We start from the raw sequence: 22,581 nt of genomic DNA on the forward strand, positions 1-22,581 counted from the left end.
GGACAGATAGATCACATATTTCATCTCAAATAAATACACTCAGACTAGCATACTACACTTTTATGCACTCTCCTACTAGAATACCACAGTATGTGCCAACTGTAATAGTAGAGTATAAACGACAAGGAGGCATTGTTGAAGTTTAAAATAAATTAAACAACTTTATTTTATCCCAGGTGTTTATCCCTTACTTCAACCATACATTCATTTCTTAATTAAATGATAAAGCTGTTAAAAGAAAGTTATTACTGGATAGATACATAGGATAGATACATAAATAGATAGATAATGAGAATAACATGTTTTTGCTGAAAAACCAACACGTGAAAATCGAACTCCCATGTGGAATAGCTTTTTCACGTGTGAAAAACTGTTGAAATTTTGCATCCCCACGCTGTCACGTTTATTTCAGATTGAGATAATGTTTTCACGTGTGCTCAAATGTGTAATTGAATGGTATCACAGAGATTTTGCATTCCCATGTCGTCACATTTATTTCACATGAGATGATGTTTTCACCTGTGCAGTTTCATGTTATCACGTGTTGCTTTTACATGCTGTCACATGTTATCACATTCTCTTCACATAAGATCACATGTGATCTCATGTGAAGTTGATGTGTTTTTTCTGTGAAGTAAACAACCAAAGTTTATGTATTAAGTATAAATGCTTAGGTTTGCTTGTTTGAAACAGGTTCATAGCAAAAGACAAATGTCTTCTTAGGTCTCTGTTACTTTCACTGGATGGCTCAATCGCTTCCTACAATACTATAGTGTTTTCACAGACTTTAGAAGCTGCTTACCGAGTTCACAATTGACCAAAAACAATGACAAGGGAGGTCAGATTCATTGTGCTTGGACCCCCCATCTGATACTCCAAACACATGAAACCAACTGAAAACAAAATAGATTATTGCAGTGCCATTATTGCAGTGCCATAACTTTAAGGGGTGCCAGAGACAGAAGGGGGTGACAGAGACAGAAGAGGAAGCGAGACATCCCACTTCATTTTTTCTTGAACAATAAAAATGAATTAAGCAGACCAGATCCAGCTGCTATTACATTGGTGCCTATGGGAGAGCCACCATGTCAGGCAGACCAGCACTTACACCCCCCCCCCCCCCCCCCCCCCCCCCCCCCCTCCAATCCCCTCCAAATGGTAAATGGCCTGAGTAAGACATCTTCATTTAGCTACCACCTTTCGGGTGCTTTTATACATTTTTACATGTTCACCACTACATATGGTTCCCTGAGAAACAAGGACCAAAACTAAGGTTTATATCCTGTCACACGTAGGCCTACATTACAAGTTGATTGTCATTTTCAGGGGATCAGAGTAGACAGAGTATAGGCTGGGTACTATACTGGGCCAGCAGCATACCACCCTGCATACCACTGCTGGCTTGCTTCTGAAGCTAAGCAGGGTTGGTCCTGGTCAGTCCCTGGATGGGAGACCAGGTGCTGCTGGAAGTGGTGTTGGAGGGCCAGTAGGAGGCACTCTTTCCTCTGGTCTAAACAAAGATCCCAATGCCCCAGGGCAGTGATTGGGGACACTGCTCTGTGTAGGGTGCCGTCTTTTGGATGGGACGTTAAACGGGTGTCCTGACTCTCTGAGGTCATTAAAGATCCCATGGCACTTATCGTAAGAGTAGGGGTGTTAACCCTGGTGTCCTGGCTAAATTCCCAATCTGGCCCTCAACCATCACGGTCACCTAATAATCCCCAGTTTACAATTGGCTCATTCATCCCCCTCCTCTCCCCTGTAACTATTCCCCAGGTCGTTGCTGCAAATGAGAACGTGTTCTCAGTCAACTTACCTGGTAAAATAACGGTAAAATAAAAAATATATCCTTTTGATTTTAAAGGTCTTATGTGTGTGTTATTTCACACTCCGAAGTGTTTCTGATAATATCACAACCTGCACAAGTAGAATGCTCTGTTACATAGATCATTTCATGTACAGTACCAGTCAAACGTTTGGACACAACTACTCATTGAAGGGTTTTTCTTTATTTTTACTATTTTCTACATTGTAGAATAATAGTGAAGACATCAAAACTATGAAAGAACACATATGGAATTATGTAGTAACCAAAGAAGTGTTAAACAAATCCAAATATATTTTATATTTGAGATTCTTCATAGAGACTCTTTGCCTTGATGACAGCTTTGCACACTCTTGGCATTCTCTCAACTAGCTTCAGGAGGTAGTCACCTGGAATGCATTTCAATTAACAGGTGTGCCTTGTTGAAAGTTAATTTGTGGAATTTCTAGTAGTAGAATTTGTAGTAGTATACAGAAGATAGCCATATTTGGTAAAAGACCAAGTCCATATTATGGCAAGAACAGCTCAAATAAGCAAAGAGAAATGACAGTCCATCATTAATTTAAGACATGAAGGTCAGTCAATACGGAACATTTCAAGAACTTTGAAAGTTTCTTCAAGTGCGATCGCAAAAACCATCAGGCGCTATGATGAAACTGGCTCTCACGAGGACCGCCACAGGAAAGGAAGACTCAGAGTCACCTCTGCCTTTGAATCTCGAATATAAAATATATTTAGATTTGTTTACACTTTTTTGGTTACTACATGATTCTATATGTGTTATTTCATAGTGTTGATGTCTTCACTATTATTCTACAAAGTAGAAAATAGTCAAAATAAAGAAAAACCCTTGAATGAATAGGTGTGTCCAAACTTTTGACTGGTACTGTACATGTTTGGTAGCAATGCTATAGGGCTTTCTCAGGATAGTTTGCATTGTTGTAATAATGATTCATTATTTGCACATACAAATGGTTCACACACAAAAACAAAACAAGATGAGGTTGAGGCTTTGTCAAGTGAATCTACACAAGGCAAATTGACAGACTTGTTTTGGGAAGAACTTTTCTCCGTTAACTGAAAATGATAAATGATTGTCGCCTTTGGCATTGCACCCTCGCATTGTTATGGAAAACCACTGGATTTGGAAAAGGGCACAGAATCATTCAGGGCGCTGTAATAGAATGTGACAGCTCCCTTCGGCACTTGCTATTGGAAATAACCCAAAATTCTTGGAAAAGACAATCAGGATCGAGGGATGAGTATATACAACCTCTCAGCATTTAGTTGGGGGAGAAAAACATCACACAGCATCTTAAAAGCAGCTGTGTTCAGTTGTTAATATTTCTTACGATGGTATCCCCATTATGAATATTAATATGCATAGCAATAATGTTGATCATGATGAAAGTACTTATTAGTTATGATGACATGGTTGTTTTGTATGTGTAAAATGTATGTAGTCAAGATAATTGTTTTATTTTCTGAAACTTATAGCTCATCTATAATCTTTTCAATTCATGTTTTTACAGTTGTACCTTTACCATAATTGGTTGCATGTTAGTACTGATAGCTAATGTTGTTCTGTGTTCATTGTACACTGGACATTGGACACACATTTGGAGTATCCTTGACAAGCCCCAGGGGTTTAATTATTCACTGCTTGAGGATTTCCTTTTGTACTCGCATGCATAAAGTCTTGTCTTTATTTACAGACACTATTGGTGAGATATTGTTAAAAAATGTGTGTCAGAAGGTAAGCCTACCTGCCAAACACCAAAATAAATGACATGCCAGGCAACAGACAGTCATGGAGAAATAGGGAAAAGGCTATAGGCTTTATCAATACACCATTCCACACGAAAGCAGGAAAACATTCACCAGCTCAACATCCTATCCTCCCAATCCCCACAGTCCATTATAATTCACAGACTGTCTTTCACCAGGAAAGTCCCTTTACGCCTTCTCAAATTAAAAATCTCACGGCTGATCCCCTCCATCGCTCTGGCTTTCAGATATTGACCTTGTGGTGCTACAAAATGGCCTCTTCCTCACTGCGGGACCCCATAATAAGCCAATACAATGAGGCTTCACTTCACTGCTCACCTCTCTTTGGTGTCTCTAGGGGTCTTTGTTGACGTTTGTCAGCCCTAGAGGAATTTGGGGGTTAGACTTTAGCAGTAGCTGGGTCGTTCCATAAAAATAGTGCCTTTTGCATCTCTTCGATATTTTAAGTAGAAATTGTGCACCAACATTGCATTTTAAAAACATGATATATTAAATGAAGTGCCCTTTAATAAAGACCACATGTATAATTCAATAAATATTTTCATATTTTATTCATGTTTTTAAATTGAAAAAAGTTTTGCTAAAGTGCCAAAATGTATTATTTTGACATGTCCCTCTGTGCACCCTCTGTGAATTCTAGGAACATTTTAACCAACTTAACCCCAGATTTTCTGTAAGTTTTCACCATCATTGTAAAGCCCTAGTAATTTTGTTTGATTTGGTCATTACTGAAGATTATTATTGATTTAATGTGATTAGTGATTCATTTACGTCTGTCCCTCAATTTAAGGTCAACCCTGTTACGTGAACTGAACTCTCGATTTAAAATGGTGAAATGATTCCTTTTTAAATATATTTTTCAAAAGAAACATTGAACATTAATAGTCAAATCATAGTGTAAAAGCAAGTGATCTGATTTGACTCTTTTTGGCAATTTTCTGGTGCTTGTGGTGGAAAACCGAGTGGGACAAGCATAACATGTCAACCTTGTTACCCATAGATAGACAGGCTAGAAATGTTTAACAGTGAAACAAAATGTGAAGCTTGCATTAAATTGCCACTCCCTGTTGCACACAACAAGCTTCCATTCCCCCTGTCACAAGGGGATTTATGGCTGATTTAAGAGGAAATCGTCGACCCTGTTGCGGTCAACCTTGATAAGTCAACCCTGTTGCATTATTTGGCACTTAATAGGCACTTACTATAGTCATGTTTTTTTAACGCTCTTGAGATGGGAAACTTGTTTTTTATTAAGATGAACATGTGCTCTTTCTGACTAACTAGGTGAAACCCCCCCCCCCCCCCCCGCCAGAAATGGACCAAGTTACACTTCTCAAAAGGCACTAAATTGGTGAAACGACCCAGCTGCAAAGTCTGGCTGAAGAGTCAGACAGACAACTACTTGGATTCCTTCTTCAGAGCTTAATAGACCCCAGAATTTAGAATGGAAACCTTTGTAACGTTAACTGAAAAAGGCTTTGGTCCAAAAATATAAAAAAATATAAGGACTGACTTGAATCACTTCAATAAGATTAACTCCATTTCTGGAATTGCATAATGACTAGACGTCAATGTAAATTGCATGTGTTTATCTAGAGGTAAGTAAAATACAATCTATTTACATTGGTCATGTTTACACCAGTCAGTTACTGTACTAAATAATATGGATCTGAGAGTGATTGATAACCTCAAGTTATTCCCAAGGGACTGAGTCTTTTGTTTCAAGGATACGTCATGTTTTATTCACAATTCCACTCCAGCATCATTGTGACAAACCCATTATCCTCAAATAATTTTTGTGACATTTCCCCTCTCTTAATTCCTATAGCTGCCAGTGAGACTGATAAACATGGTCTGTTTCCTATCCAAATCACAATCCCAGAGGAAAGTCTCTATGCAGTCAGACCACAAATTAAATTGATGCAATGCTTCAACGCAGCACACCACTAACCTTGATACAGAAAATAAGACAAGAGCGATGGTGCTACTGCGTGATTTTGGCGAGAAAGCATATTATTCAGTCACAATAATGCAACCAAGCAATAGCGAAACCTGATAGCATTGAAAAAAATATATTCAATATGTATGTTGGAAAACTGAAAGGTGCCATATCTTTGGTAGAAAAACAATATTTTTGAAGAACGGGTAATTGGGTTAGTAAAGTAACGTGGGGTAAACAGCCCCCCATAGTAACTGTCCCTCCCCCCTTCTGAGGTAAATTGATCTAATATTTTGTCATTTAGAAAAAGTTATATACATAATATAATTAAGTTAGATCTATAAACATTTATAAACAATTGAAGTTGGCAGTTTACATACACCTTAGCCAAATACATTTAAACTCAGTTTCACAATTCCTGACATTTAATCCTAGCAAAAATTACCTGTCTTAGGTCAGTTAAGATCACCACTTTTATTTTAAGAATGTGAAATGTCAGAATAATAGTAGAGAGAATGATTTATTTCAGCTTTTATTTCTTTCATCACATTCCCAGTGGTTCAGAAGTTTACATACACTACAATTAGTATTTGGTAGCATTGCCTTTCCATTGTTTAACTTGGGTCAAACGTTTCGGGTAGCCTTCCACAAGCTTCCCACAATAAGTTAAGTGAATTTCGGCCCATTCCTCCTGACAGAGCTGGTCAGGTTAGTAGGCTTCCTTGCTCGCACACACTTTTTCATTTCTGCCGACAAATTTTCTACAGGATTGAGGTCAGGGCGTTTGTGATGGCCACTCCAATACCTTGACTTTGTTGTCCATTTTGCCACAATTTTGGAAGTATGCTTGGGGTCATTGTCCATTTGGAAGACCCATTTGCTACCAAGTTTTAACTTCCTGACTGATATCTTGAGATGTTGCTTCAATATATCCACATAATTTCCCTCCCTCATGATGCCATCTATTTTGTGAAGTGCACCAGTCCATCCTGCAGCAAAGCACCCCCACAACATGATGCTGCCACCCCGTGCTTCACGGTTGGGATGGTGTTCTTCGGCTTGCAAGCATCCCCGTTTCCTCCAAACATAACAATGGTCATTATGGCCAAACAGTTCTATTTTTGTTTCATCAGACCAGAAGACATTTCTCCAAAATGTATGATCTTTGTCCCCATGTGCAGTTGCAAACCGTAGTCTGGCTTTTTTATGGCGATTTTGGAAGCAGTGGCTTCTTCCTTGCTGAGCGGCCTTTCAGGTTATGTCGATACAGGACTCGTTTTACTGTGGATATAAATACTTTTGTACCTGTTTCCTCCAGCATTTTCATAAGGTCCTTTGCTGTTGTTCTGGGATTGATTTGCACGTTTTGCACCAAAGTACGTTCATCTCTTGGAGGCAGAACACATCTCCTTCCTGAGCGATATGACGGCTGTGTGGTCCCATGGTGTTTATACTTGCGTACTATTGTTTGTACAGATGAACGTGGTACCTTCAGGCGTTTGGAAATTGCTCCCAATGATGAACCAGACTTGTGGAGGTCTACAATGTTTTTTCTGAGGTCTTGGATGATTTCTTTTGATTTTCCCATGATGTCAAGCAAAGAGGCACTGAGTTTGAAGGTAGGCCTTGAAATACATCCACAGGTACACCTCCAATTGACTCAGATGATGTCAATTAGCCTATCAGAAGCTTCTAAAGCCATGACATCATTTACTGGAATTTTCCAAGCTGTTTAAAGGCACAGTCAATTTAGTGTATGTAAACTTCTGACCCACTGGAATTGTGATACAGTGAATTATACATGAAATAATCTGTCTGTAAACAATTATTAGAAAAATTACTTGTGTCATGCATAAAGTAGATGTCCTAACCGACTTGCCAAAACTATAGTTTGTTAACAAGAAATTTGTGGAGTGGTTGAAAAACGAGTTTTAATGACTCCAACCTAAGTGTATGTAAACTTCCGACTTCAACTGTATATACCATTAGGGGAGGCTAAAGATACATAATAAAGTTGTTAAGAGATAACAATTGTAATAAAGCAGTAACATTTAAGATGAGTGTGTTGGGGGAAACTGCCCCCCCCCCCCCCCCAATGGGGAAACTTGCCCCCCCCCAGCAACCCAATGCAAATCAATGGTTCCTAAATTAGCATTTTCCAAATCATGTCGAAATCATCTACAAGTAACTTAATTGAGTTACACAGTAATTTTTTTTGATACTTTAGGATGACTTGGACATGATTTGATGCGGAAATTAGAAGAGGGACCTTACATCAAAATCTCATCATAGTGAGAATATTAATAGTCAGATGTGCATTTCCATTTTGTTAAAAAGTTTAAAAAGTGTAAACTGTAGCTACTAATTTCCCTTCATAGTTTGTTTGCCTAAGCATTACCATCATCCACATACCATTTTTTCCCCCAAACTTCGCTTTTTTTTTGTGTCAGCAATTGGACATTGTTGTTAGGGGGCTAGTTACCCCACGTTACCCAAATTACTGATATTGTATAGCTAGTGTATTGTAGGCTATATTTAATGTGTCAGTATCTCCTACTCTAATTAAGAAAATATGTATACTTTTACAGTTTCATTCATTATGTATTAATGTAATTAGATATCGTGCATACTTATTGGGTCTCATGAACTGCAGAGGTTGACAAAAAGATCTAGGATCAGTTTATCCTACACATAAATATTAAATGGATATGTGTAGGCAAAATAAACTTTCTTCGGATCAGCGCTTAAGAAGGACATTATTCTATCCCAGAATGCATCAGAACTTATTCAGTCTGTAATGGTTATGTTCAGATTCTCTGCCGATTGTGGTAAACAACGTTAGCTTGATTTAAACACGAAGGAGTAAACATTTCAATGTATTCTTCAATTATATAGAATTTCGCCTACACTGAGGAAACCGGCTTGCGTAATGGCGGACAGCCCCGGAGGTATGGTTACCACAATTATTTCGGTAGACTTTTGGCTTTCTAGCTAACACGTTTGGTTTGCTAGCCAGACGAGATAGGCCTAAAATGTAGCTAGCTACGATAATTAATCCATAAACACTCTAGGCATCATGCTACAAGTTCATGCTGTGTTGTATTTAGTTCCAAAGTTTGAATGTCCATGTTACCGTGTTGTCTAGGGTGCTCATATTTTTAGCCAACAACCAAGTGGGAAAGGCCACAGTTAGCCAGCTAACTATCGTTGCATTTGGCTAACGTTAGCTTGTTGCTACATTTTCATTGCTTTGAACTATCTAAAACAGCCTAAATATCATTAAAAGTATTAAACAATTGTTGTTTAGTAAACTGTCATAGCTCGTTGACCATTCATTAATTGAAACAGCATAGGTTGTCAATTGCGGTATTGCGTTTCTCTAATTGATTGGCCCGAGTTTTCACATCTGGTTTCCCACATCATCATCATTTGCCAATTAGAAAGCAAATATGTTCAATGTTTCTGGCCCTCAAGGACTGGGGTTGAAGACCCTGCCATCCAACAAGTTAACAGAACCATGTCTTTTTGTTTTCAGACGAGGACTTTGAAGATTATGACAAGCCAGGTGCAGAGAGATCACGCAGGAGGAGAGGAGAAGATGATTTAGACAGGTATCTCAGCCGCTTGGTGTAACATACTGTAGCTCTCAAACTCTCGGCGGCATTCTGCCTCCTCCTTACGGTTCTCAGCCATTCACTTCGCCCACGACTGTCTCATGGGAACTACGATCCCGACACTGTGTTTTAACGTTTAGAAACATCAAATCAAACTTTATTAGTCACATGCGCCGAATACAACAGGTGAAATGCTAACTTACAAGCCCTTAACCAACAACGCAGTTCAAGAAAGAGTTAAGAAAATATTGACCAAATAATCAAAAGCAACACAATAAAATAATGAGGCTATATACAGGGGGTACCATGTCAATGTGCGGGGTACAGGTTAGTCGAGGTAATTTGTACATGTAGGTAGGGGTAAAGTGACTATGCATAGATAATAAACAGTGAGTAGCAGCAGTGTAAAAACAAATGGGGGGGGGGCCAATGTAAATAGTCCGGGTGGCCATTTGATTAATTGTAAAGCAGTCTTATGGCTTGGGAGAAGAAGCTGTTAAGGAGCCTTTTGGTCCTAGACTTGGCGCTCCGGTACCGCCTGCCGTGTGGTAGCAGAGAGAACAGTCTATGACTTGGGTGACTGGAGTCTTTCACAATTTGAGTCTTTCCTCTGACACCGCCTAGTATATAGGTCCTGGATGGCAGGAAGCTTGGCCCCAGTGATGTACTGGGCCATAGGCACTACCCTCTTTAGCGTCTTAAGGTCAGATGCCGAGCAGTTGCCATACCAGGCGATGATGCAACCGGTCAGGATGCTCTCTATGGTGCAGCTGTAGAACTTATGGATTATCAGGGGATCCATGACAAATCTTTTCAGTCTCCCTCAGGAGCCCTCTTCACGACTGTCTTGATGTGTCTGGACCATGATAGTTCGTTGGTGATGTGGACACCAAGGAACTTGAAACTCTCGACCCCCTCCACTACAGCTTCGTCAATGTTAATGGGGTCCTGTTCGGCCCCCCTTTTTCTGTAGTCCACAATCAGCTCCTTTGTCTTGTTCACATTGAGGGAGAGGTTGTTGTCCTGGCATCACACTGCCAGGTCTCTGACCTCCCTATAGGCTGTCTCTTCGTTGTTGGTAATCAGGCCTAACACTGTTGTGTCAGCAAACTTAATGATGGTGTTTAAGTCGTGTTTGGCCACACAGTTGTGGTTGAAAAGGGAGTACAGGAGGGGACTAAGCACGCACCCCTGAGGGGCCCCAGTGTTGAGGATCAGTGTTGCAGATGTGTTGTTACCTACCCTTACCACCTGGTGGTGGCCTGTCTGGAAGTCCAGGATCCAGTTGCGGAGGGAGGTGTTTAGTTCCCGGGTCCTTAGCTTAGTGATGAGTTTTGTGGGCAGTATGGTGTTGAGCTGTAGTCAATGAACAGCATTTTCACGTAGGTTTTCCTTTTGTCCAGGTGGGAAAGGGCAGTGTGGAGTGCGATTGAGATTGCGTCATCTGTGGATCTGTTGGGGTGGTATGTAAATTGGAGTGGGTCTAGGGTATCTGGGATGATGCTGTTGTGAGCCATTACCAGCCTTTCAAAGCACTTCATGGCTACCGACGTGGGTGCTACGGGGCGGTAATCATTTACGCAGGTTACCTTTGCTTTCTTGTGCACAGACTATGGTAGTCTGCTTGAAACATGTCGGTATTATCGACTCGGCCATGGTGTGGTTGAAAATGGCAGTGAAGACACTTGCCAGTTGGTCTGCGCATGCTTTGCGTACACGTCCTGGTAAACTAAAGCAGGAAGAACCATCTGGCCCGCTGCTTTGTGAATGTTGACCTGTTTAAAGGTCTTGCTCACATCGGCTGCAGAGAGTGTTATCACACAGCCGTCCGGAACAGCTGATGCTCTCATGCATGTTTCAGTGTTGCTTGCCTCGAAGCGCGCATAAAAGGCATTTAGCTCATCTCGTAGGCTCGCGTCACTGGGCAGCTCGTGACTGGGTTTCCCTTTGTAGTCCGTAATAGTTTTCGAGCACTGCCACATCCGACGAGCATCAGAGCCGGTGTAGTAGGATTCAATCTTATTGACGCTTTACCTGTTTGATGGTTCGTCTGAGGCCATGGCTGGATTTCCCATATGCATCCGGATTAGTTTCCCACTCCTTGAAAGCGGCTTCTCTAACTTTTAGCTCGATGCGGATGTTGCCTGTAATCCATGGCTTCTGGTTGGGATATGTACACGCGGTAACTGTGGGGATGACGTCGTCAATGCACTTATTGATGAAGCCGATTACTGTGGTGGTATACTCCTCAATGCCATTGGATGAATCCTGGAACCTATTCCAGTCTGTGCTAGCAAAACAGTGCAGTCCTGTGAAGCGGATGCTATCTGACCGCTTTTGTATTGAGCGAGTCACTGGTACTTGCCGCTTTAGTTTTAGCTTGTAAGCAGGAATCAGGAGGATATAATTATGGTCAGATTTGCCAAATGGAGGGAGAGCTTTGTTTGCGCCTCTGTGTGTGGAGTAAAGGTGGTCGAGAGTTTTCTTCTTTTTTTTTCTCTGGTTGCACATATGACATGCTGGTAGAAATGAGGTAAACCGGATTTAAGTTTGCCTGCATTAAAGTCCCCGGCCAGTAGGAGCACCACTTCTTGATGAGCATTTTCTTGTTTGCTTATGACCCTATACAGCCCGTTGAGTGTGGTCTTCGTGCCAGCTTCGGTTTGTGGTGGTAAATGGACGGCTACGAATAATATAGATGTGAACTCTCTTGGTAGATAGTGTTGGTAGATACAGTTTACATAAGATACTCTACCTCAGGCGAGCATTGCCTCGAGACTTTAATATTAGACATCGCGCACCAGCTGTTATTGACAAATACACACACCCCCGCCTCTCGTCTTACAAGATGTAGCTTCTCTGTCCTGCCGATGGTTGGAAAATCCCGCCAGCTCTATGTTATCCGTGTTTTCGTTCAGCCACGACTCGGTGAAACAAAATCTGTAATATCTTATATGTCCCATTGGTAGGATAGTCTTGATCGTTTATCATCCATTTTGTTTTCCAATGATTGCATGTTGGCCAATAGAACGGATGGTAGTGGGGGTTTACTCACTCGCCTACGAATTCTTAAAAGGCAGCCCGACCTCCGTCCCCTTTTTCTACGTCTTTTCTTTACGCAAATGACGGGGATCTGGGTCCGTTCCCGAGGAAAGCAGTATATCCTTCGCGTTGGACTCGTTAAAGAAATAATCTTTGTCCAGTTCGAGGTGAGTAATCGCTGTTCTGATGTCCAGAAGTTATTTTCGGTCATAAGAGATGGTAGCGGCAACGTTATGTACAAAACAAGTTTAAATAATGGCACACTTGGTTAGGAGCCCGTAAAACGGCAGCCATCCCCTCCTGCGCCATTCTCAACTATTACTAATAATTTCTTTCGTTACGGCCCTGATCTTTCATCAGCGAGAAAGAATACTGAAATAAAATAGAATATACACTTACTGTAGCAGTTTTGCACAGATCCATACAGCTATGGGTGCCTCCATCTGACGAAAGTACACTTCTACACTTCCCGAGTTACACTTACCCACAGGTGTTCGGAACATGCTAGATAGCTAATTAGCACAGGTGGTCGCCTCCTGTCTTCCTTCTGTTTTCCGTAAACAAGCTTTGTAAGATAGAGATATGGCTGTGTGGGAACACTAACCTACATAAGGGACGCCGATGGCATTTCCCGTATGATTGATGAGGATCTCCATATTCCAAATGTACGGTCCCTTACTATACGTCCGCAAATGTTTTTAAAATAGGCCAACGGCCTCAGGCCGTGCCCCTAGATAGCTAATTAGCACAGGTGGTCGGTCGCCTCTTGTCTTCCTTCTGTTTTCCGTAAACAAACTTTGTAAGATGGCGATATGGCTGTGTGGGAACACTAACTCTATAAAAGTGTGTATCAATTTAACTTTTTTCTTTAATGATTTCCCACAGATATGAAAGATAAGGTCCTTATGCTTCCAAAACTGTACCACAAGCGATGGGTGTTAATGTTCAGAACTAGTGTCGGGGCTCTAAACAACACTTCCCCATGCAGAAGTTGCCTTCGTCCAATGACTCTTATGTGTAATGGAACTTAGAGTCATGATCAAGTGCTAGGTGTAACATGACTGTTTTAAACCTTTGTTCAAGTTTTGCATGCCTTTTCCCTTTACTGCAGGCCGTTTTGGGCTTGTCCTCTGACATTAGACTATACTAGTACAGTAGTTCCTTACTCCAACTATGAAGCCCATAACTCATGCACAAAATATAGGCCTAAAATAGATTTTAGGCAGAGACTGTCTCCAGCGGAGACTTTGTCACAATGTGTATTCATGAATGGAGCTTGGCGATTATATACACAAAGTATACTGTTGTAATTTGACTAAACAATTTTCACAACACTATAAGAAACAATATGACTATAATGAGCTTATGATCTGAATATGATGTAGGTTTATATGAGAAGACCTGGTAGGAGAGTAATTGAGGTGGTACATTTTGAAGTGCTTTCTCCTGTTTGAGACCAACTGAACATGACTCAGGAACGATAGTGACTGCAGCCTATGAGAACAACATTTCTATCACTACTATATGGGCCTTGCAGAGTCAGGCCTAGTGTAAATATTGTGGAACATTGGGATCTGCTTATCGTAAACATGCCGTGTAAGAATGTAGCCTATTGCCTGGCCTTGCTCATGAGAATGACAATTTAGGCTTCATTAAATAATCTTGTCTAGACTAGCTGTAAACATGCGTGGAGAGTAGACCAATACCTAGCTTTGTAAAAGGAGCTACGCTGACTCTGTTTATCTCGCTAACTTGGTTGATCTCTTCTCTTAAAGTGATCTTGAGAGTGATTTGCTCGAGGAGGATTGGCTGACAGCCAAAAAGGTAAGACAAAGAACTCCCTGGCTTCTGTTTGTGATTACTTTCATAGCATTCATAGATGCCTCTGCCATGCTAACCTGCATGCCGTTATTAATGTAGCCTACCAGCTGTAGGATAGGTGAAATAGTCTTGATCCCATAGTTAGAATTCACAGTGACGTGGAATTTTGCAGTAGTCTTTTGACAGGGGGCTCCACCACAGGGGTGTTTATTGATGTGAACCAGGAGGAAGTACAGTGGGCAAAAAAAGCATCTTAACCTGCCCAGGTTGCATTCACCACATGGGAATAAAGCATACATTTGGACTGGAGGAGACCCCCCCCCCCCCCCCCCATGTTTATTTCAACTCACTATTTTATTGATTCAAATATTGACTTAATCTGTTAGATTAGCAATCCGATTTGAACATGCGTAGGCCTACACATTCAATCATAATGTAACTTTTGGTTGATATTCGGGGAGTTGTGTTATAGTCGACCTTGCCATTTTAAAGCCTGGGCTTGCAAGGAATAAACAACATGAGCTAAAACATACTGATCCGTTCTGGCTTGTTTATCTTGTTTTTTTAGGATCCCTCAGAAGTGTCAGATGAGGAATTGAATGATGACCTTCTACAAAGCGATGAAGAAGATCAAAACATGTAAGTTAATTGTATCCACGTTGTCTGATCATGCTATATGCGTTTCCATACTTAGTCTTTAGACACTTGATGTGCCCGTTTTTGAGCTACAGTGTCCTTTGTTTATAATTGTGTGTTTTTGCCTTTCAGCGGCCAGGGCGTTAGCCTCAATGATACTCTATGCGAATTTGACCAGCAGGTGAACCCCATAGACTACCCAGAAAAACTAGGAGATATAGAGGGGGGCTACCAGCAGGAGGGGGGAGAGTACGTGGACGAGTACAGCCTGCCCAATGACATGGAGATACCAGACGGCCAAATGGAATACTCAGGAGAACAGGCTGGGGGCGACGGCATGTTAGACATTCAAATCAATGAGCCTCTAGACGATGAATTTCAAGTGAGTCCTCGTCTCCCCTCTTTCTATTTTACTCCATTGAAACGATAACTTAGATTTATTTCCCTGTCTCAGGTTTCAGGGGGCACGTATCAAATATATTCAGGGAACGCTAAAGGGGATGTGCGTTGGATAGGGGTTGAAGGTGGTGTGGGGGGGATTCATTATCACTCTCTGCCAGTTGATTTCTCCTTTCGTTGACGAAGTTGGTGTTGACATCTTGTTTGGCAGTAGGTAGGTAATGCTCTGGGGTCTGTCGGCTGTGACGCCTGGTGCCATTGGGCCCTGTATATTTGTCTGGCTAAAGAGCCACTTTGTGCGAGGAAGACGCGCTGCCAATCGGCAGAGGTTAACGCGGGGGGCTTTTATATCGGGCACTCGACTCTGATAAAGTCTCACATTGGTGGAAAGATTATTGACCTTCCTAAGGACAGCCCATACAGTCCTGAAGTGGGATGAAATGATTGATGCGATTTCCTCTAGTTATTTCCCAAATCCCTAAGCCAAGAGTGAAGAGGGGAAAAGATAAGACTAGATCCATGTGACGTCTGTTATAGTCCTATTTACTAAGGTGTGATGGCTGACAAAAGACACATCACTGTTTTTACTAACTGAAGATAAAGCCTTTGATATTCTAAGTAGGGTTGCACGGTTCTACTTCATACTTACTTTGAAAAACCCCAGTGAGTACGTAGAGCACGTTTGTGTGTAATAACTATGTTTACAAGGTCACTCGACTGCCCGGGCTTAAATACTTCTGTTTGCGGTGGTATTCAGAGGTAACATGTGGAACAGTTTAAAGGATTAATTCCTTTCTGTTCCCTCGGGACAGTCTGTCCGTCTATCCTTCTGCTACAACGGGTATTTGTCTGAAATATTATGTTTTGGGTTGGCAGGTTAATGGTGCAGAACACCAAACACTATCCTGCGACCTACACACTGACCTCATTTGACAGTCATGAATCACCTAGTGGCTTCTCACTGGAAGTATGTTTTGAAATGAGTGTAATTACGTGAGTTGAGACCACATGGTATATCAAGTACACGTTGGAGAGCCAACACTTTTTTTTATTACCGGAATTATTGTATAAATGGAATCCCGGGTTTCGGCACTGTGAAACTGTAGTCAGCTTCCTGTGTGGGATGCTCCTCCTGGCATTGAGTCGTGAACTTCTAGAGTGGGCCATTAAAGCAATAGCTAGCGTGATGATATTTTCATCACTGATCCAGAGGTTGTTTTTATCTCCCCCCACATTTCTGGATATCATGTCAAACATTTACATCTCATAGAATTTCAAATGCCGTCAGGAATTGGTAACAAAGCCTGCTCCCACTGTTATGTTAATTCAAGAGGCTCCCCCTTTCTAACCCCCCCCCCCTCATAACATTTCAATGATTTCTCCTTTTATGCTCGCTGTTAATATTTTCATTAAAAGGAAACACGGCAGTATTTTTGGTTCAACCGTTATTCCTTTCACATTTCCATGGGGATAAAGTTAGGCTAAACCCACACAGGCTGTAATCTCAGGCCAGTGTTAATATCCTGCTAGCATTGATAGTAAATATGAGCCATAATAGGATGGTAGAATGTACAATACATCTATGACACTTAGCCTATTTTGAATATTGACTCTGGATCTCTCCACTTGTTGTTCTAGGTGGATGATTACTCACCAAGCTATGGGGGTGGAGAAAAGCAGGAGGAGCAGGTAGAGCAACAGGAAGCCCCAGAGGAGGAGGAAGTCTCTCAGCTCGCAGACACAGAGGTAGGAACAGAACAGGTCTCCTTCACTCACTGGCTACGTCCTAAATTGCACCCTATTCCCTCTATATTCCCTATACAGGACTTTACATTTTAGCCAGTTGTCCTTAGGACAAGTAATTTTTATTGTAACTTGTCCAAAAGCTCAAGTCGCACCATTTTTACATCATTGTATGATGCAAGAAACCACTTTACAAAATAAAATGCGTTACTATCTTTTTTACCATAGAGAAACAGATAAAAATGTAGGCTACACTATTGGATTCTTATATTCAAACTCGTCTCAAAATAAAACACTGCCCCTTTAAGGCTCTCCTGGAGGATGGTTGGCCACCCTTGAGAGCCTATAAAATATTGCAACATTACAATTACGACCCCCAAAAACATATCTACGGTTCAAAACAGACTCTGGGACGACAGATCCAAAATTCATACAACCACTGCACATAAACTCACCAAAAATAGAAACGTCCTCATTGTCAACTGCGTTTATTTTCATGAACATAACAACAAAATTCAACAACTGAGACCTAAACTGAACAAGTTCCACAGACATGTGACGAACAGAAATTGAATGTGTCCCTGAACAAAGGGGTGGTCAAAAGTAACTGTCAGTATCTGGTGTGGCCACCAGCTGCATTAAGTACTGCAGTGCATCTCCTCATGGACTGCACCAGATTTGCCAGTTCTTGCTGTGAGATGTTACCCCACTCTTCCACCAAGGCACCTGCAAGTTCCCGGACAATTCTGAGGGGAATGGTCCTAGCTCTCACCCTCCGATCCAACAGGTCCCAGACGTGCTCAATGGGATTGAGATCCGGGCTCTTCGCTGGCCATGGCAGACCACTGACATTCCTGTCTTGCAGGAAATCACGCACAGAACGACAATGCCACCAACCATACTGCTCATGCTGGAGGGTCATGTCAAGATGAGCCTGCGGGAAGGGTACCACATGAGGGAGGAGGATGTCTTACCTGAAATGGACAGTGTTGAGTTTGCCTGCAATGACAACAAGCACAGTCCGATGATGCTGTGACACACCGCCCCAGACCATGACGGACCCTCCACCTCCAAATCGATCCCGTTCCAGAGTACAGGCCTCGGTGTAACGCTCATTGCTTCGACGATAAACCCGAATCCGACCATCACCCTTGGTGAGACAAAACCGCGACTCGTCAGTGAAGAGCACTTTTTGCCAGTCCTGTCTGGTCCAGCGACAGTGGGTTTGTGCCCATATGCGACATTGACGGTGATGTCTGGTGAGGACCTGCCTTAACAACAGACCTGCAAGCCCTCAGGCCAATCTCTCTCTCAGCCTATTGCGGACAGTCAGAGCACTGATGAAGGGATTGTGCGTTCCTGGTGTAACTCGGGCAGTTGTTGTTGCCATCCTGTACCTGTCCCGCAGGTGTGATGTTCGGATGTACTGATTCTGTGCAGGTGTTGTTACACATGGTCTACCACTGCGAGGACGATCAGCTGTCCGTCCTGTCTCCCTGTAGCGCTGTCTTAGGTGTCTCACAGTGCAGACATTGTATTTCATTGCCCTGGCCACATTTGCAGTCCTCATGCCTAAGGCACGTTCACGCAGATGAGCAGGGACCCTGGGCATTTTTCTTTTGGTGTTTTTTAGAGTCAGTAGAAAGGCCTCTTTAGTGTCCTAAGTTTTCATAACTGTGACCATAATTGCCTACCGTCTGTAAGCTGTTAGTGTCTTAACGACCGTTCCACAGGTGCATGTTCATTTAATTGTTTATGGTTCGTTGAACAAGCATGGGAAACAGTGTTTAAACACTTTACAATGAAGATCTATGAAGTTATTTGGATTTTTACGAATTCTTTGAAAGACAGGGTCCTGAAAAAGGGACGTTTCTTTTTTTTTTGCTAAGTTTATATGAAAAATATCTATCACTGATGCTGATGCAACAGATCAGACCATTGAGCTTCAAATGTTGCCAAAGTTATTTATTCATATTATAAGCTCAACAATACACATATGGCTGTAGGCTTGGCGAATGTTTCAACATGCAATTAGCGGGAAAACACTTATCAAAAGTGCACCGCACACGTGAGCAGTTTCATGTGACAGAGATGAAAATATCTGTTAGAAATGAAGAGAGGAGAGACTTAAAAATGCATCAATTAGCATTGTTTACTGATATGACAAGGATTATGCCTTTGGCTGCTGGACAATAAAACGTTGATTTGAAAACTAATATGGCATGGGAAAAATGCTAGTTTCAATGGCATATTAAGTGTTTTATAAAATAATTCCCTCAATTTCTATGGTCATATTTTGGTTAGGCTACTTTGAAACAATGTAAAGTGCCTTCCAGAAAGTATTCATACCCCTTGACTTATCTCACATTTTGTTGTTACAGCTTGGATGAAAAAATAAATAAAACATCCATCTGCACACACTACCCCATAATGACACTGAAACATTTTTGTATTATTTACATAACTATTCACACAAGTCTCTAAGAGCTTTGCACACCTGGATTGTACAATATTTGCCCGTTTATTATTTTCAAAATTCTTCAATATCTGTCAAATTGTTTGATCATTGTTAGACAACCATTTTCAATCCTTGCCATAGATTTTCATGTACATTTAAGTCAAACTGATAATCGACCACATTCACTGTCTTCTGTAAGCAACTGCAGTGTAGATTTGGTGTTGTGTTTTAGGTTATTGTCCTGCTGAAAGGTGAATTCGTTTTCCAGTGTCTGGTGGAAAGCAGACTGAACCATTTTTTTTGCCTGTGCTAGGCTCTATTACGTTTGTTATCCTGAAACTCCCAAGTCCTTAACAATTACAAGCATACCCATAACATGATGCAGCCACCACTATGCTTGAAAATATGGAGAGTGGTACTCAGTTGTGTGTTGTTGGATCCATCTGCCCCAAACATTACACTTTGTATTCAAGACAAAAAGTAAATGGCTTTGCCACATTTTGAGCAGTATTACTTTAGTACCTTTCAAAGAGGATGCAGATTTTTGGAAAAATTGTATTATGTATAGGCTTCCTCCTTTTCACGCTCTAGTTTAGTATTGTGGAGTAACTACAATGTTGATCCACCCTCAGTTTTCTCCTATCACAGGCATTAAACTGTTTTAAAGTCACCATTGGCCTCGTGATGAAATCGCTGAGTGGTTTACTTCCTCTCCGGAAGTAAAGGACGCCTGTATCTTAAGCAGGACGCGCCTGTATCTTTTGTAGTGACTGGGTAATGTTCATTAGCGATAGGCGTCCCGCTAGCGGGACACCAGCCGACTACATCCGGTGAAATTGGAGGGCACGCAATTCAAATAAATAATCGTAATATTAAACATTTATGAACATACAAGTATCTTATATAATTTAAAATCTAACTGCATGGTCCGGTTTACAATAAGCTCTACGGCAAAAGCATACCATGCGATTGTCTGAGGACGGCGCCCCACATCAACATATTTTTCAACCAGCACAGGCTTCATAAAATCACAAATAGCGATGAAATAAATCACTTACTTTTGATGATCTTCCTCTGTTTGCAATCCCAATGGTCCCAGCTACAACATGAATGGTCGTTTTGTTAGATAAAATCCTTCTTTATATCCCAAAAAGTCAGTTTAGGCGCCATCGATTTCAGTAATCCACTCGTTCAACATGCCGACAAAGGAGTCCAAAAAGCTACCGCTAAACTTCGTCCAAACAAGTCAAACAACGTTTCTGTCTAATCCTCAGGTACTCTAAAATGTAAATAAACTATAATATTTCATACGGAAAGTAGTATGTTCAATAGGAAAGGAAAATTAGTAAGCGTGCGCCCTCTCCCTCGCGCGCCGAAAGACTGATATCGTTCCGGTGCTCTACTCACTAAAACTCAAAGTTCTTGCTTGTTTTTCAAAAAACAAGTCTGAAACCTTGAATAAAGACTGTTGAAATCTAGTGGAAGCCATAGGAATTGCATTCTGGGGAGACGGATTTACATGGGAACAATAGGTTTCTATTATAAGAGCCTGGCACCTAAAAAAAATATATATATTTATAAAAATCCGCTTGGATTTTCATCGGATTTTCGCCTGCCATATCAATTCTGTTATAGTCTCAGATATTATTTTAACAGTTTTAGGAACTTCAAAGTGTTTTCTATCCAATACTACCAATTATAAGCATATCCTGGCTTCTGGGCCTGAGTAACAGGTAGTTTACTTTGGGCACGTCAATCAGGTGGAAATTCAGGAAACTAGACCCTATCCCAGAGAGGTTTTAAGCCATTTTTGCACACAGTGAGTCCATGCAATGTATTATGTAAGTTTTTCAGCAAATTGTTACTCCTGAAATTATTTTGTCTTGCCATAACAAACGGGTTGAATACTTATTGACTCAAGACATGTCAGCTTTTTATTTGTAATAATGTCCCCCAAAAAATCCACTTTGGGGTAATGTGTGTCGGCCAGTGACAAAAACATTTTATATTCAGGCTGTAACACAACTAAATGTGGAAAAAGTCAAGGGGTGTGAATACTTTCTGAAGAAAGACATGCTTCATAAAATGATATAGAATGTCCAGTTTTAAAACAATGAAGTTTATTGTTGAATCATTTTCTAAATGCTGACCGCCTCCGCTCAGATTCAAGGTGGGTGATGTGTGGTGCGCAACAGGCACTGTCCTTCACTCTCTGGTCTTGTGACCATTTAGACGTTAATGTTAATTATCCTTCATTATATTTGTCAAACATTATTATTTATGTACATGGAAAAATAGATTTTAATATTATTTCAATGTTTGCTTCTCTGATCCAATTATTGGCTTCTCTGATCTAATAATTGTTAGATTGTTATGATATGTTTTTAAAGATTTTTAAAATATATATATTCTTGTCCGACTATTTATTTAAACTTGTACCTGGACAAGAGGACAAGCGTTAATGTCGAGCCCTGTTATATAATGCACAACTAAGAGGCTCTGGTCAAAAGTAGTGCACTATATAGGGAATATTCCCTATATAGTGCACTATATAGGGAATAGACACTGACCAATAAGTCAAAGCCCCTCTCTCTCCGATGCCTCTTTGGTGCTTTGCATTGAGTCAATGGCTGCAATTCTGCTATGGACAATGTATAATTTGTGCAAATGATAAATGTTGTTTGTAGCTTATTTTATACTTTAGATACTTTTGTGAAGTACTGTGAAATCTGATAATGCCCCAGATGTTCAAGTAATACATGGTTGCAGTTTATAGGCCTGCAAGAACACTATCCATATGCTGTACAGGTAACTGCCAAAAAAAAGGGACCACCAGGGCGTTGGGCCAGAACCACTTCAGTGCACCTTGGCATAGATTGTCTGGAATTCTATTGGAGGGATGCGATTAGTGTTGCATAGTGTATTTAATAAATAAAAGGTTAACTAGGCAAGTCAGTTAAAACCTCTCTGGGATCGTTCGGGACGCTAGCGTCCCACCTCGCCAACAGCCAGTGATATTGCAGGGCGCCAAATTCAAAACAACAGAAATCTCATAATTAAAATTCCTCAAACATACAAGTATCTTATACCATTTTAAAGGTAATCTTGTTGTTAATCCCACCACAGTGTCCGATTTCAAAAAGGCTTTACAGCGAAAGCATCACAAACGATTATGTTAGATCACCGCCAAATCACAGAAATACACCGTCATTTTTCCAGCCAAAGAGTGGAGTCACAAAAAGCAGAAATATAGATAAAATGAATCACTAACCTTTGATGATCTTCATCAGATGACACTCATAGGACTTCATGTTAC

At 41.0% G+C, this 22,581-nt stretch overlaps 1 protein-coding gene across 5 annotated transcripts in view; it reads left to right on the plus strand.

Moving 5' to 3' along the window:
- The first annotated feature begins 8,315 nt into the window (after positions 1-8,315).
- Positions 8,316-22,581, plus strand: part of LOC111953193 (RNA-binding protein 33) — a 56,287-nt gene continuing 42,021 nt past the window's right edge. For all 5 annotated transcript variants that reach the window (XM_023972302.2, XM_023972306.2, XM_023972304.2 and 2 more), the window contains exons 1-6: positions 8,316-8,500; positions 9,088-9,163; positions 13,984-14,032; positions 14,598-14,668; positions 14,798-15,047; positions 16,703-16,810. In XM_023972302.2, the coding sequence (XP_023828070.1) occupies positions 8,482-8,500; positions 9,088-9,163; positions 13,984-14,032; positions 14,598-14,668; positions 14,798-15,047; positions 16,703-16,810 (573 nt within the window). In that variant the 5' untranslated portion in view covers positions 8,316-8,481. The remainder of the gene's footprint in view (positions 8,501-9,087; positions 9,164-13,983; positions 14,033-14,597; positions 14,669-14,797; positions 15,048-16,702; positions 16,811-22,581) is intronic.

Source organism: Salvelinus sp. IW2-2015, linkage group LG27, assembly GCF_002910315.2.
Source record: "Salvelinus sp. IW2-2015 linkage group LG27, ASM291031v2, whole genome shotgun sequence".
Lineage (NCBI taxonomy): Eukaryota > Metazoa > Chordata > Actinopteri > Salmoniformes > Salmonidae > Salvelinus > Salvelinus sp. IW2-2015.